This window comes from Sus scrofa, chromosome 6 (genome assembly GCF_054392235.1).
Source record: "Sus scrofa isolate SSC_HxYL_T2T_F1_AM1 chromosome 6, Sscrofa_HxYL_maternal_Yorkshire_Landrace_v2.0, whole genome shotgun sequence".
Classification (NCBI taxonomy): domain Eukaryota; kingdom Metazoa; phylum Chordata; class Mammalia; order Artiodactyla; family Suidae; genus Sus; species Sus scrofa.
Window position 1 is genome coordinate 174,528,980 of NC_139388.1, and position 16,812 is coordinate 174,545,791.

Genomic DNA, 16,812 nt, shown 5'->3' on the forward strand with positions numbered 1-16,812 from the left:
TCCCGTTGTATATATGTACCGTATCTTCTTAATCCATTCATCTGTCAGTGGACCCTTATGCTGTTTCCATGACTTGGCTATTGTGAATAGAACTGCAGTGAACATAGGGGTACATGTATTCTTTTTGAATGAATGTTTTGTCCAGATATATGCCCAGGAGTGGGATTGCTGGATGATAGAGTCATTCTATATTTAGTTTTCTGAGGTGCCTCCATACTGTTTTCCACAGTGGTTGTACCAGTTTACATTCCCACCAGCAGTGCAGGAGGGTTCCCTTTTCTCCACACCGTCTCTAGCACTTGTTATTTGTTGACTTGTTAATGATGGCCATTCTGACCAGTGTGAGGTGGGACCTCATTGTAGTTTTGAATTGCATTTCTCTAATAGTGATGCTGAGCATTTTTTTCATGTGCCTGTTGGCCATCCATATGTCTTCTTTGGAGAAAAGTCTATTTAGGCTTTCTGCCCATTTTTCAGTTGGGTTTTTTGTGGTTGAGTTGTATGAGTTGTTTGTATGTTTTGGAGATTAGGCTCTTGTCTGCTGCATCATTTGCAAAGATTTTTCTCTCATTCTGTGGGTTGTCGTTTCTTTTTTTAATGGTTTCCTTTGCTGTGCAAAAGCTTTTGAGTTTAGTTAGGTCCCGTTTTATTTTCGTCTTTATTGTCATTATTCTAGGAGGTGAATCAAACAAGATGTTGCTGCGATTTATGTCAAAGAGCATTCTGCCTATGTTTTCCTTTAGGAGTTCTGTAGCATCTGGCCTTATATTTAGGTCTTTAATCCATTTCGAGTTTATTTTTGTGTATGGTGTTAGAGAGTGTTCTAATTTTATACTTTTACACGCAGCTGTCCAGTTTTCCCAGCACTGTTTATTGAAGAGACTGTCTTTCTTCTACTGTATGTTCTTGCCTTGTTTGTTGTAGATTAGTTGACCGAAGGTGCTTGGGTTTATATCTGGGCTTTCTATCCTAATTCCATTGATCTGTATTTTCTATTTTTGTGCCAGTACCACATTGTTTTGATAACTGTAGCTTTGTAATATTGTCTGAAGTCAGGGAGCTTGATTCCTCCATTTCTGTTTTTCTTTTTCGATATTGCTTTGGCTATTCGGGATCTCTTGTGTCTCTATACAAATTTCAAAATATTCTGTTCTAGTTCTGTGAAGAATGTCCTTGATTTGATAGGGATTGCGTTGAATCCATAGATTGCCTTGGGTGATATAGTCATTTTGGCAATATTGATTCTTCCAGTCCAAGAGCATGGTGTGTCTTTCCATCTGTTTGTGTCTTTGATTTCCTTCATTAGTGTCTTAAAGTTTTCAGAGAACAGGTCTTTTGTCTCTTTAGGTAGGTTTATTCCTAGGTATTTATTCTTTTTGATACGTTGGTAAATGGAATGGTTTCTCTGATTTCTCTTTCTGATATTCATTGTTAGTATATGGAAATGCAGTAGATTTCTGTATATTAGTGTTGTATCCTGCAACTTTGACAAATTCATTGAGGAGTTCTACAGTTTTCTGCTAGTGTCTTTAGGATTTTCAAGGTATAGTATCATGTCATCTGAAAATAGTGATAGTTTTACTTCTTCCTTTCCAGTTTGGATTCCTTTTATTTCTAATGGTAGTGGTGAAAGTGGACTCTTTTGTCTTATTTCTAATCTTAGTGGAAATGTTTTCAGTTTTTCGCCATTGAGAATGATGTTAGCTGTGGGTTTTTCCATATATGGCTTTTATTATATAGACTTAGGTTCCCTCTATGCCCACTATCTGGAGAATTTTTATCAGAAACGTATATTGGAGTTCCCATCGTGGCTCAGGGGAAATTAATCTGACTAGCCTCCATGAAGACGCAGGTTTGATCCCTGGCCTTGCTCAGTGGGTTAAGGTCCAGCATTGCCATGAGCTGTGGTGTAGGTTACAGATGCGGCTCAAATCCCACTTTGCTGCGGCTGTGCTGTAGGCCAGCAGTGAGTAGACCCCTAGCCTGGGAACCTCCACCTGCCACAAGTGTGGCCCTAAAAAGAACCCCCCCCCAAAAAAAAAGAAGAAGAAGAAATTAGTATCGAATTTTGTCAAAAGCTTTTTCTGCATCTATTGAGATGATCATATGGTTTTTAATTTTTCCGTTTGTTAATGTGGTGTATCACATTGATGGATTTGTGGATATTCAAGAATCCTTGCATCCCAGGGGAAAATACCACTTGATCATGTTGTTTGATCCTTTTAATATATATTTATAATCCGTTTGCTAAAATTTTGTTGAAGATTTTTTTCATCTATGTTCATCAGTGATATTGGCCTGTAATTTTCACTTTCATGGTGTCGATACCTTGTCTGGTTTTGGTATCACGGTTATGGTGGCTTCATAGAATGAGCTTAGGAGTGTTCCTTCCTCTGCTATTTTTTGGAAGAGTTTCAGAGAGTAGGTATTTTCAGGCAGTTTCAGAAGAATATGTGTCTTCTCTGAATGTTTGGTAGAATTTGCCTGTGTAGCCATCAGGTCCTGAACCTGGACTTTTGTTTTTTGGAAGTTTTTAAATCACATTTTCAATTTCATTACTTGTGATTGGTCTGTTTATTTTTTCAATTTCTTCCTGGTTCAGTCTTAGTAGGTTGTACCTCTGTAAGAATCTGGCCATTTCTTCTAGGTTGTCCATTTTATTAGCATATAGTTGCTTATAGTAGTCTCTTACGATCCTTTGTTTTTCTATGGAGTCAGTTGTAATATCTGCTTTTTCACTACTAATTTTAATTATTTGAGCCCCCTCTTCTTGATGAGTCTGGCTAAATTTGTTGATTTTTTCAAAGAAGCAACTTTTGGTTTCGTTGATATTCTCTATTGTTTTCTTTGTCTCTATTTAATTTATTTCTGCTCTGATCTTTATGATTTCTTTCCTTCTGCTAATTGTGGGCTTTGTCTGTTCTTCCTTCTCTAGTTGTTTTAGGTGGAAGTTTAGGTTGTTTATTTGAGCTTTTTCTTCTTTACTGAGATAAGATTTTATTGCTGTTAACTTCGCTCTCAGAATTGCTTTTGCTGTGTTACATAGGTTTTGGATTGTTGTATCTTCATTGTCATTTGTCTCTAAGTATCTTTTGATTTCTTCAGTGATCCATTTGTTGTTCAGTAGCATATTGTTTATAGCTTCCAGGAGTTTGTGGAGTTTGCTGCTTTTTTCTTGTAGTTGATTTCTAGTCTCAGAGCATCATGGTCAGAGAAAAATACATGAAATAATTTCAACTTTTTTAAATTTACCAAGGCTTGATCTGTGAACCAAGATGTGATCTATCCTAGAGAATGTTCCATGTGCACTTGAGAAGAACGTGTATTCTGCTGCTTTGGGATGGAAGGTTCTATAAATATCAGTTAAGTCTTTCTGGTCTAAGGTGTCGTTTAAGGCCTGTTGTTTCTGTCCATTGGTTTGTCCATTGATGTAAGTTGGGTGTTGCAGTCCCCCACTGTTATTGTGTGGCTTTCAATATCTCCTTTTATGGCTTTCAGCAGTTGCCTTATATGTTGAGGTGCTCCTATGTTAGGTGCATATATATTTACAATTGTTATATCTTCTTCTTGGATTGATCCTTTTTGATTGTTATGCAGTGTCCTTCTTTGTCTTTTGCGATTTTCTTTAAAGTCTGTTTTGTCTGATAAGAGTATTGCTACTCCTGCTTTCCTTTGATTTCCACTTGCATGTCATGTCTTCTTCCATCCCCTCACTTTCGGTCTATGTTCGTCCCCAGACCTGAAGTGGGTCTCTTGTAAATGGCATGTATATGGGTCTGGTTTTTGTATCCACTCAACCAGTCTCTGTCTTTCAGTTGGAGCATTTAATCCACTTACATTCAGTGTAATTATGCCATAGCCATTTTATGAATTGTTTTGAATTGTTACTTTGAATCTTTTTTCTTCCCTTTTTTTGTTGTCTTCTCTTATGATTTGCTGACTATCTTTAGTGTTGTGTTTGTATTGCTTTTTCTTTTTTTAATGTGTGTGTCTATTATAGATTTTGGTTTGTGGTTCCCATTAGATTTGGATATGACCCTCTATGTGTGTACTGAATTGTTTTGGGTTGTGGTTCTCTTATTTTTAAATGTATTTTCAGTGTTCTGCATTTGTCTTCTCTTCTCATACGTGCTAGTTTTGTTACCATATTTGTCAATGGGTGATTTTCTACCTTTATATTATCTTTGTCTTTACTGGTGAGTTTTCTCATTTGAAATTTTCTTTTTTCAGAGTGTGGCTTTTTCTTTGCTGCTTAAAGAAGTTCCTTTAGTAGTTGTCATAGAGCTGGTTTGGAGGTGCTGAATTTTTTAGCTTTTGCTTGTCTGAAAAGCTTTTGGTGTCTCCCTAGAATCTGAACGACAGCCTTGCTGGGTGTAGTGTTCTTGGTGCTAGGTTCCTCCTCTTCATCACCTTAAATATGTCTTGCCACCGCCTTCTAGCCTGCAGAGTCTCTGTGAAAGATCAGCTGGTACCCTTATAGGGGTTCCTTCGTGTGCTATTTGCTGCTCTTCCCCTGTGGCTCTTCATGTTTTCTTTGTATTTAGTTTTCTCGGTCTGATAAGTTGTGTGTTTCACTGTGTTTCTCTTTGGGTTTATCCTCTATGGGATTCTCTGTGCCGCCTCAACTTGAGTGAATGTTTCCTTTCCCATATTAGGGAAGTTTGCGGCTATAATTTCCTTGAATATTTTATCTGGTCCTTTATCTCTCTCTTCTCTTTCTGAAACCCCTATGACGCAAATGTTGGTATGTTTACTGTTGTCCAAGATCTCTTAGACTCTCCTCCGTTCTTTTCATTCTCTTTTTTTTTTGCCTTTTTTAGGGCCTCACCCACAGCATTTGGAGGTTCTCAGGCTAGGAGTCAAATTGGAGCTACAGCTGCTGGCCTACACCATAGCAGTGTGGGATCCAAGCCCCATCTGCAACCTACACCACAGCTCATGGCAACACCGGATCCTTAACCCACTGAGCAAGGCCAGGGGTCGAACCTGCAACTTAATGGTTCCTAGTCAGACTCATTTCTGCTGAGCCATGATGGGAAACCCATTCTTTTTTCCTTATGTTTTCCTGTGGCGGTGAGATCTCCACCACTCCGCCTTCCTCCTCACTTATTCCTTTTTCTGCCTCGGTTATCCTGCTGTTGATTCCTTGCAGTTTATTTTTCCTTGCAGATATTATGCTATCCATTTTAGTCTGCTTGTTCTTTAGGTCTTCTGGTTCTCTGCTAAACATGTCTTATAACTTCTCTGTCTGTGCCTCCGTTTTTTTCCCCAAGGTCTTTGATCATCTTTGCTGTCATCACTCTGACTTCTTTTTCAGGTAAATAACCTATCTCCTCTTCATTTAGTTGTTTTCATCTTGTTCCTTCATCTGAAAGCTTTTTCTTTGTCATCTCATAATGTCTACCATTCTAGGTTTATTGTCCCTTGGCGGCAGGTATGTAGATGCAGCAGCGGGTGCCTTGTCTTGGAGTTCTCAGGGGTGGTAGCGGCTCACTTGTACCCAGAGCACTTGAGAGGAGCAGTGTGCTGTCTATCGTGCTACCTTCCCTGGAGCCGGGTGCCTGTTAGCAATAGGGTCTGTGCGAGAGGTGGCAGTAGTTCACAGTTCACAGCATTGCTTTTGTGGCTGGGGGAACAGCACTGGTGCCTGTGACCCCTCCTGCTTCCAAGTAGTTCTCAGGACAGTTCCCTGTGATCGGCAGCATCAGCAGTTGATCCTGCGGTCCCTCCCTTTGTCAGCGAGGCTCTGGAAACTGCTCTCTGCAGCTGCATTGGGGGCCAGAGGAGGGACCGGGGCCTTTCTGCAGTCACTCCCTTTGGCCTGTAAACAGGGGGGGGGGTTCTCTGCGGCCCCAGAGGCAGGGCCTGCTCCCTAACTGCTGCTGAAAGGCTTTCTCTGTAGCTGTAGGTCCTACACTGTTCCAGCCATCCCTCCCCCTGCCGGGCTGATGGCAGAGTGCTCCCTGTAGCTGCTGCGAAATAAAAACCTGCACCAGCAGGCCCCTCTCGGCTCCCTGGGCTAGTCGTGCAGCATACACTGCTTCCACGTCCCTGCTTGATTGTTGGCAGGGATCACTCTGCCAACCTGCCAAGCTGGGCTGTGACTCCCGGGCTGTGTGTGTTGCTTCCAAATTCACTTTGCCCCCTCACTGGGCCTTTGGGGCTTTCCACCTGCCCACCAGGCTTCTTGCCGCTCACAGGCTCCTTCGTGCTTTTCCCAGTTCACCTCCTCTGCCCTCTGCGCAGATCGTGACTCTCTGCCCAGCCAGCAGCAGGCCTGTCGTGACTCCCAGGAGCTTTTGCACTGTTTCTGAAATAGCTTTACCCATTTCTTGAACTTTGCACCGTCCCCCGCTGGCTCAGAAGGCCCCTTGAGGAATTCCCAGGGCGATCATTCAAGCTGTTTCCAAAACAACTTTCTCTGCCCCCAGGCAAATCGAGGCTCTCTGTCTGCTCGGGAGGCCCCTTGCAGAATCCCACCCATCCACCGTTTCCAAATTCACCTTCCATCCCCTAAGAAATCGGGGCTCTGCCTGCACACCGGGCCATCGCAGTCTCGTGAGCCTTCTTCACTGTGACGGCGATGGCTTCAGTGTTTCCCACCGGTTGCTGGCTGGGGTCATGGGGTCCGTGCTATTTCTGAGCCCCTCCGCCTGCTCCAGGGGTCCCTTCTGCTCCACTTTCTCTGTGGCCTTAGGGCTGTGGGCCGCTCCACAGCTGTCACTACACAGCTGCTGCTCGAGGCTAGATGCTGGAGCTGGAGCCGTTGGGTCTTGCAGCCTGAGAGCCCTCACAGCGGCTGAGGCTGCAGTGGTGGATCCTGCCCTTCCCTCCGGCACCCCTAACCATGGTGCCTGGCCTCCGAGCCCAACCAGGACCCCCCGCTTCCAGCCTCAGATGTGCTCGCTCCAGATCACAGTCCCTCCGGGCTCTCTCCCTGCTCCTCGGCCTCGCTCCCCCGGGCAGCCAGCCCCAGCTTGCCGTCTGACTCTCATCGCCAAAGCTGCCGTTTCAGTCCCGAGCCCTGGCCACTCCAGCTTGCGGTGGGACGTGCAGGGCAGCGGCTGAGCGCTCGTAGAGGGCCGCTTCCCCCGCCGGCTGCCTCCTCCCTTGGGGGGGGCGGGGCGTCCCAGCGTCTGGGTTCTTTCCATTTTCCAGCTCCCTCCCGTGGCCACAGGCCCCGACCTGCTTTGTTTCTCCTTTTCTCTCCTTTTTTCTCTTCTTTCTTGTGTCCTGCCCGATTCTGTGAAGTCTGTCTTCCTCGGTCTGAATCCTGGGGTCTCTTGTGAGCATCCCGCCGATTTTCTGGGTGGCGAGTCCCACATGTGGGTGGATTTCGGAGAATTTGCGGGCGTGCTGAGCCTCCCGTCCTGCTCCACCCCCGCATCTTCCCTCCGACAGAGTCTGAGATTTGAAGGCGCACCCACGAAAGACTCGGGGGTGGCAGGCGAGGGAAGGCTCTCCAGGGAGTTCGCTGCAGCAGGACCCAGGGCGGAGGGATGAGAAGCAGCTGGATGGCGCTGGGAACTGCGTGCACGGCCGCATTGCCGGGAAACAAAAGGTCATGTTCTGCGACGTGAGAGAGGAAGCCTGCAAGGGTGGGGTGAACCACAGAGGGCCTTGGGAACGCGTCCGAGAGTTGGGAGTTATCTCGCAGGTATTGAAAGCTGTGGAGGCGTTTCATCAGAGGCAAGACCGAAGCAGGCTTGTGTTTCCCGTAGCCCGCTGGCTGCTGTTGAAGGACAGATCCGAGGAAGTATAAGACCAGAGAAACCGCTTCGGAGGCCGCTCGCACGGGCCAGACCAGAGCTTCTAAAGGCCTAGATTAGGGCAGCAGCGCACGTTTTGTAGAAGAGAGAATAGATCTGCAAGCCTTTCACGAGATCAATTTAGTCAGGTTTGAGTTGTGAGAAGGGAGTGGCAGTGCCTCCCAGGTTTCTAGAAGAGTGACTGGACAGACGATGTGGGCCGTTCCCTGAGGGAGACGGAGAGGGAGCCCACAGGCCCCCAAGGGACGCCCCGCAGGCAGGGCGGTGCAGCCCCATCTGCAGGGAAGGGCACTGAGCTGGGCGAGGTGTTTGGGGATCAGCATGTAGACAGACGTTGAAGCCGTAGGCTGTTTGAGACCCGCTTCCCAAGAGTCTGTCTAGAAGGAAAAGAATACTTGACCAAAGAAGGAGCCCTGGGGACCAGCCAAGTTCAGGAGGGAACAGGAAAAGAATCGCAGGAGACGCAGGAGTCAAGTGTGAGGAAAAACAGAAGGACTTTGGATTGTGGCGGCCAGAGGTACAGAGAGTGTTTGAAGAAGAGTACAACCCAACAAATGAGGTTGATGAATTTGATAAGATGAGGCCTGAGAAATATCTCCTGGACATGGTGATGAGTGGGTCGTGGCCTCAGCAAGAGCAGCTTCGGGGCGCTGGAGGGCGCTGAGGGCAGATTGTAGAGGGTGGGGTGATCACGCCGAGTTTGATGAGAAAAAGAGGCCACCTTCGGAAGAAGGTCATGTAGGAGCCGCACTGGGGTGCAGTGGGGTCTGTGGCGTTTGGGTTGCAGGTGCAGCCCCCAGCCCAGCACAGTGGGTTAAGGATCCACCGTTGCCACAGCTGCAGCTTAGGTTGTGACTGTGGCCCAGGTCCGACCCCTGGCCCAGGAATTCCATGTGCCTTCGGGTGGGTGGGCAAAAACAGGGGATGAAAAAGAAGGTCGTACAGAATGGGCACGTGTGGAGCATGACCGCCAGCCGACGACTCGCGCTTTCCAAGAAGCAGTTGAGACCATAGGGGAGAGGAGAAAGCAAGGCCCGGGGCCGGGGGCAGTGGGAAGGACCAGCGCTCAGTCTAGGGGCAGAAGCAGGCGCCTGCTCTCTGAGACTGAGGGAAGCGCGACCGTGGCCGGGCGGGAGTGGAGAGAGGGCCGACAGGGAGGCCCCAGGTGCGCTGAGAGGTCAGGCTGCTGTGGTGGAGACGGGAAACGAGGCCAAGGAAGTGGGTGTAGCTCTGCAGGGAGCATCAAAGGCCCAGCAATGCTCGGAGCTCGGAAACGACCTTGCCAGTGTGCAAGAGCTGTGGTTTTCTTCTGGGGTTCGTATACACCCAGGTGCAGGCCAGAAAAGACGGTCTGAGAATTAAGCGCTTGCGTGGCGCTCGCAAGCCAGGCCAGGCAGGGAGTGGGGGGTCGTCTGGGCTGGATCTGGGCGGGGGAGGAAGGAGCCAGGCTGAGGGGAGGACGGGCAGGTTGTACGTGTGATGTGCGAAAGACCTTTGTGAGGTCATGGTCGTGGTGGCCACACCTCCCCGATGTGCCGGAAGGACGGGAGGGTGGGTCAGAGAGGGGCCGCTGAGAATTTTGAGGTGGGTGTGTTCCAGGAGACACGTGAACCAGACGGTGGCCTTGGCGGCAGGTGTTGGAAGCGGACGGACTGGAAGCGAGGCGGTGGCGCCTCTGCTCCGGGCCTCTGCTCAGACACCACCCCGACTCTCCCGCACACGGCCCAGCGCCTTCCTGCCGCCGCCGCCCCCGGGGATCCCGCCGAGCAGTTCGGGCTGATGGACAGACGCGTGCCACGGAACAGTGTCCTGCCTGTGAAGGCGCGCGTGTGCTTGTAGCGTCTCTGTGCAGGCGTGTGTGCGAGTCCTGGCTCCCGGAGGAGAGGGACCGGTTAAGGCGCCCCAGGAAGGACCCGTCGACGAGCACTCTCTGCTCTGCTCTCCTGGTCTCCGCCGTTGGTGCCCCTCGCGGCATCACAGTGGCATCACAGTGGACTCTACGCAGGGAGAAGGCTCGCTCGCAGGGCCCCCTCCCGTTTCCTGCCTGTCACCCCTTTAAAAAGCCTTTGGCCTTGGAGTGGCTCTCATCGCCCTGCGGGCTCCCGCACGCGTCTCCCTGGCCTGGTCCGTGTCCAGCTCTTAGCCTGAGGGGCAGGGTGCTCCGGTCTCCTCTCCAGGGAGCTGGGGGCCGGCGAGGGTGCATCAGATGTAGAGCTGGGACTCAGCAGGAAGGAGACGGGCGGAGAGCTTCAGCCCCTGCAAGACAGAGTGGAGAGTCGGGCGCTTCCGCTTCCACAGCGTGTTTTAGCTGCTCAGGCGGCCGTTGCCCGGACCTCTTCTGGGTGGTGAGCATCAGGCACAAGCAAGACAGACCTGGTCTGGTCGGGGAGACTGAAAAATACCCAAGGAACTGTTACCTTCGCTCGTTCAGTCACTTCGCAGAGGTGTTGAGAGCAGGCCCTCTTTTATGTGCCGGGAGAGGAAAAGTCTATTCCCGCGTGTACCCCTCTGCTCGGTACTCGGCTCAGCTCTGCTTCGCCTCCCCCGCCAGGTGTGCCAGTCTCCACACACCAAGCAGTCCTGCCACGCCAGCAGTGTCCTGTAGTTGAACTCCGTTCTGACACTAGCTCCCTGGAGGTAGAATCAGATCGTACAGAACTGGGCTCAGTCCTGCGAGACTGACCACCCCCCGGCTTCGGGTGCCAGTTCAAAGTCCACGTTGTTACCTGTGCTTCTGACTGAGTGGCTGTAACTTAGAAACTCCCGGTCCTCCCGTGGGTTCGATTAATCTCCTAAAGCATCTCACTGGAGCTCGGGAACCCTGTACTCACTAGATTACCAGTTTTTTTTTTTTTTTTTCCCTGTCTTTTTTTTTTTTTGCTATTTCTTTGGGCTGCTCCCGTGGCATATGGAGGTTCCCAGGCTAGGGGTCGAATCGGAGCTGTAGCCACCAGCCTACGCCAGAGCCACAGCAACGCAGGATCCGAGCCACGTCTGCAACCTACACCACAGCTCACGGCAACGCCGGATCCTTAACCCACTGAGCAAGGGCAGGGACCGAACCCGCAAGCTCATGGTTCCTGGTCGGATTCGTTAACCACTGCGCCACGACAGGAACTCCTAGATTACCAGTTTTTAATAAAGGAATACAGTTGAGGAACACGCCCTGGGAGGGGCCAAGGTCTGGGAGGGAGGGCGGCGCTCCGGGCCTCCCTGCATATGCACCCCTTTCCCAGGACCCGCGCGCCTCGCCAACCCCGAAGCTCTTTGGACCCTGGCCTTTGGGCTTTGCAGAGGCTTCATTAGGTAGGCAGAATTGATCGAGTATTGGCCGCTGGTGGTTGAACCCAATCTCTAGCCCTGCTCCTCTGCCCGGAGATTGAGCAGTGGGCTGCAAGGTCCCACCTCGCAGTCACCGCAGTCAGTAGGTTGGTTCCTCTGGCAACCAGCCCCCATCCCTAAAGGCTTTCCAGAAGTCACCGCGTTAACGCACTGAGGTGTGGCTGAAAGGGACCTGTTATGAATAGCAAAAGAAACCTTTACCACTTAGAAAATTCCAAGAGTTTTAGGAGTTCCTGTGCAGGAAAAGGGGATGACCACACACACACACACACACACACACACACGTGTGTCTCCTCATTGATCACAGGGACATAGCAGGGACCAGACAGGGGAAGACAGTTAACGAACACACATGCGTGCAGCTGTTTTAGTTCGTGATATGGATGCTGAAGGCGAGCAAAGCGAGAGTAATTAGGTTGAAAGTGATTATGTGGGGGAGTTAGTGCTTTTACTAGGCTTTCAGGAAAGGCCTCCCAGAGGAATCAGTATTCGAGATGAGACCCAAATGCTGACAAGGAATCAGATATGCAAAGATCTGGGGGAAAGAACATTTCAGACAGAGGAAATTGCAGGTCAAAGAATAAAAGCATACCTTAATCAAGAGGAAGGAAAAAGAAGCCAGAGTGTCTGGAGCTTGGACAGTAAGGGGGGGTGGGGAGAGGAGATGAGGTCCAGCGAAGACAGGGCCAGACGCTGGGGCTCCTTCTGGGCCATGGGAAGGGTTCGACTTTATTTCAGGCGAGCAAGTCAAGGCCACTGCATGGAGGTTTCCGGGAGGATTTTGACGTGATCCAATTACGTTCTAAGGGTTGTTTTGATTGCTTTGTGGAGAATAGATTCGTAGGTGACGGATGGGGGGGAATGTGTAGAAATTGAGTTGTAACCAAGAGATGCATACTTTGTGAGATCAATTATTTCAGGATTAGACCAGAAAAATTTCATCAAGGAGCTGGTCCTTGGAGCCCGCTCTTGCTTTCGCTAAGTTGGAATTTGCCAGAAGACAAGGAGAAATTGAGGGGAAAGAAGGGGGCACATTCCAGGCAGAGGGGATGAAACTGCCAGAGGCCTGTGCAGGCGATGGTCACAGTCCAGAGCGCTCAGACCCACGGGGGAATAGAAGGAGCTCTCTCTGAGCCAAGACTGAGATAAAAGCTCTAAGCAGAGCACTGAATGAACACTGAGATTCCTGGCAGCCAAGGCAAAACATGTGTTTGGCTCTAGCAGAGTCAGCTGTTCTCTCCAGGCCCTGGAAGAGGCACCGGATATTGTTCCCCATCACGTTTTGCCCCCCGGGCCCCAAGGACTAGGCTCTGCGCCTGCCCAGCTCCCAAGATCTCTCTAAAGATGGTCCCCAGAGCCAAGGCAAGAGGGGCCTCACCTGCCAGCCCCCCCAACTCCAGTAACCCCCTTGCCTCATAGGTGGCCCCTGACGCAGGTCCCCGGTGACTCACAGCCTCATTGTGAAATTCCTTTCGAACGGTTCCGAAATCAGAACCACCCTTAGATTTAACTGAAGAAGAGTCTCAGGCCCCAGGCCCTTTGTGGGAAACTCTTCCCTCCCTCTGTCCCTACGCTCTGGCGCTGCTGCCAGCCTTGCCCACGGGGCCATGGGGGCAGGCCCAGGAGGTGGGGGCATTACAGACCAGTCCCCGCCCGTCATGGCAGGTGCCCGCCTATCCCGCAGGGTCGGAGCGACACCTGGAAGGCCGGGACGCCTCTCGACTGAGTGGCCGGGACCCCTCCTCGTGGACGGTGGAGGATGTGATGCAGTTTGTCCGGGAAGCGGATCCTCAGCTCGGACCCCATGCTGACCTCTTTCGCAAACACGTAGGTGTCCCTGCCTGACCTCCCGTGTCTGCTGGGAGTCCTGCTTTGCAGCTTACAGACTTTCAAAGGGCACAAGTTTGTATTTGTTCCAGGTCCCTTGAAACTAAGCACAGTCCACAGCATATAAACTCAGAGACAGGATCCAGTCTTGGACCCCAAGCAGCCCTCTCTGGGCCCTGAGTTCAGCTCACTCTTCCGGTGTAGGATCTGATACCCTTCTGAGGGTGTGGCCCTGGGCTCCTCCTTGGAACGCACGCTCTCCTACCTGCAGGCCTTGGCCTGAGTGCAGAGCCAAGTTAAGGAGCCCCTGGCCACGTGGCCCCCAACTCGCCAGCCTCATCAGACTCCACCCTCTACTTGCACCGTTGGGCTCTGTGGCCAGGGACTGCTGCTAATGCCTCCGCGGTGACCATGCTCCTGAGCCGGGCTTCCTCGTAGCCCCCACGGCCTGTGCTGCTCTGCACTGGGCACTCAGAACAGCTCCGCTACCTCTCACGGGTCAGCCCAGCCCTTCTCAGTCCTTCACGCTGGGCGGATGCGGAGGGTGCCCTCAGGTCAGGCCTGAAGGTCTCCCCGCTGCTCAGGGAGTGCCTGCTTTGTGCCTGGCTCCCACAGAGGGGTCCCTGCCGCTAGGAGGAAAGGGGGCTCGCCCGGGGAGGGTCGGTACAGACGCATACGCTGACGGGGGAGGCTTCCCGGAAAGAGCTGGGATGGAGCTGGATCGCAGGGCTCTGGCAGGGTGGGAACCTGCCTCTCGAGCAGCAGAGAAAGGAACTGGGTGCCCGTGGGTGGAAAGAGCTTAGCCGGGGCATCAGTAGCAGGTGTCTGTGGAGGGTGGCGGGAACCGTAGGCTTTCGTGTGCAGCAGGCGCGCTGGACTCCCTGTGGCTGGCACATCCCCACGTGGCCTTTCATCAGGCCCTGGGGTGGGCAGCCCCCGGGCCTCTGATGGCGCCCCCCCCCCCCGCCCCCAGGAGATCGACGGCAAGGCCCTGCTTCTGCTGCGCAGCGACGTGATGATGAAGTACATGGGGCTGAAGCTGGGGCCCGCGCTCAAGCTCTCCTACCACATCGAGCGGCTGAAGCAGGGCAAGTTCTGAGCAGGGAGGCGCGGCCCGGACGAGGGGTCGCGCGAGGGGGCCTCCTCCTCCCGGGAGGCAGGGCCAGCGGGGGGCCCGGGCTGCTTCGGGACCCTGGGAGGCTGCGTGGAGCTGCCACGCCTGTGTCCCTCCTGCCGCAGCGTGTCCTTCCGTGAAGGACCGAGGCGGGGCACGCAGGCCCGGGGCTGCACGGCTCCCCGCCTCAGCCCGCCTCTGCTCTGGGGTCCTGCGGTTTATTCCTCAGGCCCCGCCGGCCTCTCTCCGGGAGTTCAGACTCAACACCTTCCAAGTGGCGGAGGAAGGGACTGGCCCCGGGACCTCGGGAGATGGGGCCCTGCAGTAACACTTGTGCCCCGTCCCCTCCCCAGCTGCCAGGCCTGGGGGGCATCGCGTTGCCCCGCAGCTCCCGCCTTCTCCTCGCAAGATCCACAGACTCAACTCATGGTGCAAACCTCTACCTTTTTTAAAGAAAGGCCCTCTTCTTACTGTTAATTTATTGTTTCTAGGCAAGCCCTCCAGCTCATCGTCTCTCTCCAGACACTAGATTTCCAGAGGAGGGCGGCGTCCTGCCCTGGCCCCAGACGGGCCCTCTCCAGGGAGGCGCGGCCCCTTGGCAGAGGTCGAGACCGGGCGCTCTCTTTGGGTGGACAGGCCCGAGCTTGGGCCACGTCGTTGCGCACGGGGAGGAGGGTCCTTGGCGCCTTCCCTCCCCGCCCCCCCCGGGCCCCCTGCAGCCCCGTCTGTGGGAATGGGAGGCCCCGCCCTGCCCTGTCCCCACCAAGCTCCTTGCCTTGGCTGGAATTGCTGCTGAAGAAGGTGGGTCCCGTGGCGTTAGGGCCTCTAAGACGGCTGGGAGAGAAGGGTCCCGGCTGGGGTCTGGTCGCCCCCACTGCACTGTCCCCATGCTTCCTTTGTAAGCACGTCAGCAGCATAGCTGCCCCTGCTGCCCTCTGGACTTATTTTATGTCAGTCTGTTTATAAATAAAAACAATATAGATGCCATTGTCTTTGTAGTCACCTGACAGGCAAGTCACCGTGCCGCCAAAGGGCGGGTCACTCCCCTTGTCTTGGTCTTAGCGCCTCATTTTGTAAGAGGAAATTTGGGCCAGATGCTCCCCAGCAATCCCTATAGAGCGGGTTCACAGGGGCCCCAGCATCGCACAGCCCCTGGGACACGGTGAGAGCCCTTCTCTGCCCTCGAAGGGCTTTGCTCTGATGCAGCCAGGCCGCGCAGACCATACCAGGTCAACGGCTCCAAGAAGCCTCCGTGGGGGCGCATCCTCACCCTCGTGGGGCGAAGGAGGGATGCAGGCTGCCGAGCTTGCCTTGCACCCCTTGGGCCAACCGGGGGCCGGTCCTCCAGTCCAGGGCCGTCCTTCTTTGTTTATAAAGAGGCTGCAGGAGTTCCCATCGTGGCTCAGCGGTTGGCAAACCCCACTGGTATCTATGAGGACACAGGTTCGATCCCTGGCCTTGCTCAGTGGGTTAAGGATCTGGCATTGCCATGAGCTGTGGTGTCGGTCACAGATGCAGCTCAGATCCCACGTTGCTGTGGCTGCGGCGTGGGCCAGCATCTTCAGCTTGGATTCAACCCCCAGTCTGGGAACCTCCATGTGCCACGGATGCGGCCCTAAAAGACTAAAAAGGGGCTGCGGGCGGAGGGGGTGTGGGGACAGCAGTGCAGCACAACCTGACAATGACTAACGCTTCGCTGTGTGCCCCGCAGACTGCTCTGTGTGAGTTAGAATTATCTCGTTTCATCTTCACGACAGACCCGTTTTACAGATGAGGAAACCGATCCTAGAGCCAGGAAGTCCCGAAATAGGTGTTTGAAGCCAAGTGCTCCTGACTCCAAGGCAAGGCCGAGGGTCCAGCTAGGACAGCTGTTCTGGGGGATGGTTCGGGTGGGTCGTTTCCCTCCTTTGGGCCTGGCTGCCACGAGGGGTTTCGATGAGACTTCTGCGGGTCTGACCAGTTCTAACATGGCGTCCACTGGGCCGTGGTGAGAGTCCTGACCGCTGAAGGGTCAGGGCCCGGGCTGCAGAAGCAGAATCAGCCCATTTTCCACAGACTTGGTAGGCTGTGCTGTTCACTCAGGATACTCCCAAGGGGGGCCTGACTGGACCCTAGTAAGGAGCTGAGGTGACCCCGGCGCAGGCAGGCAGGCCAGACGGGCAGGCTGCACGGCCGGGCCTTGGGGAGCAAGTGGCTCCCACCCAGCCTGCCTGTTGCCAGCAGGTGCGCACAGGTCACAGGGACGCTGGTGCAGGGCTCTTTGCGCTCTGTACATGAACGTTAGCTCACGTCAGCCTCGCGCAGCTCTCGGCAGGAACTCATGCTCCCCCCATTTTGAAGATGAGAAAACTAAAGCCTCGCGGCTTAAGTCAGCAGCCCCAAGCTCCATGGCTAAGAAGGGGTGTGAGGCGTCATACTGCCTGCAGCACCCACCAGGTGGCTGTTGTCGTGGGACTCGCCCCCCCCCAGGCCGGGCCGGGCGTGGCACTAGCTTGGAGGACTGCCACGGGAGCTGCCTGCCAGCAGGACCACATGAAGCAGGCCCGTGTTGCCCAGGTGACAGCTCGGGTGTGGGGGGATAAGATGTACCAGGGAGAAGTGGGGGTCCCCTTGGCTTCGAAGCATTGCGCCCCAAGGCAGCCAGTACCTCCCAGTCCCATGGGCACAGCTTCTGGGTCCCCGAGGAGTGTGCCCAACTGAGCCGCTGCGCTCAGGAAGCCCTGCCCGAAGAGGTGTTTATGGTCCGTGCAGAGAACGCCT

General features: G+C 52.9%; 1 protein-coding gene across 50 annotated transcripts in view; it reads left to right on the top strand.

The window, feature by feature from the left end:
• Window positions 1-15,039, top strand: part of SCMH1 (Scm polycomb group protein homolog 1) — a 189,468-nt gene extending 174,429 nt beyond the window's left edge. For 49 of the 50 annotated variants that reach the window (XR_014808590.1, XM_084965530.1, XM_084965509.1 and 46 more), the window contains 3 exons: window positions 12,796-12,938; window positions 13,912-14,026; window positions 14,544-15,039. Coding sequence is in view for 49 of the 50 variants with exons in the window: in XM_084965530.1 (XP_084821656.1) it covers window positions 12,796-12,938; window positions 13,912-14,026; window positions 14,544-14,581 (296 nt within the window). In the remaining variant the exon portion in view is untranslated. Of the gene's footprint in view, window positions 1-12,795; window positions 12,939-13,911; window positions 14,171-14,543 lie in introns of those variants that run through there. The other variant, XM_021096961.2, reaches the window with a different exon arrangement.
• Window positions 15,040-16,812: the final 1,773 nt, after the last annotated feature.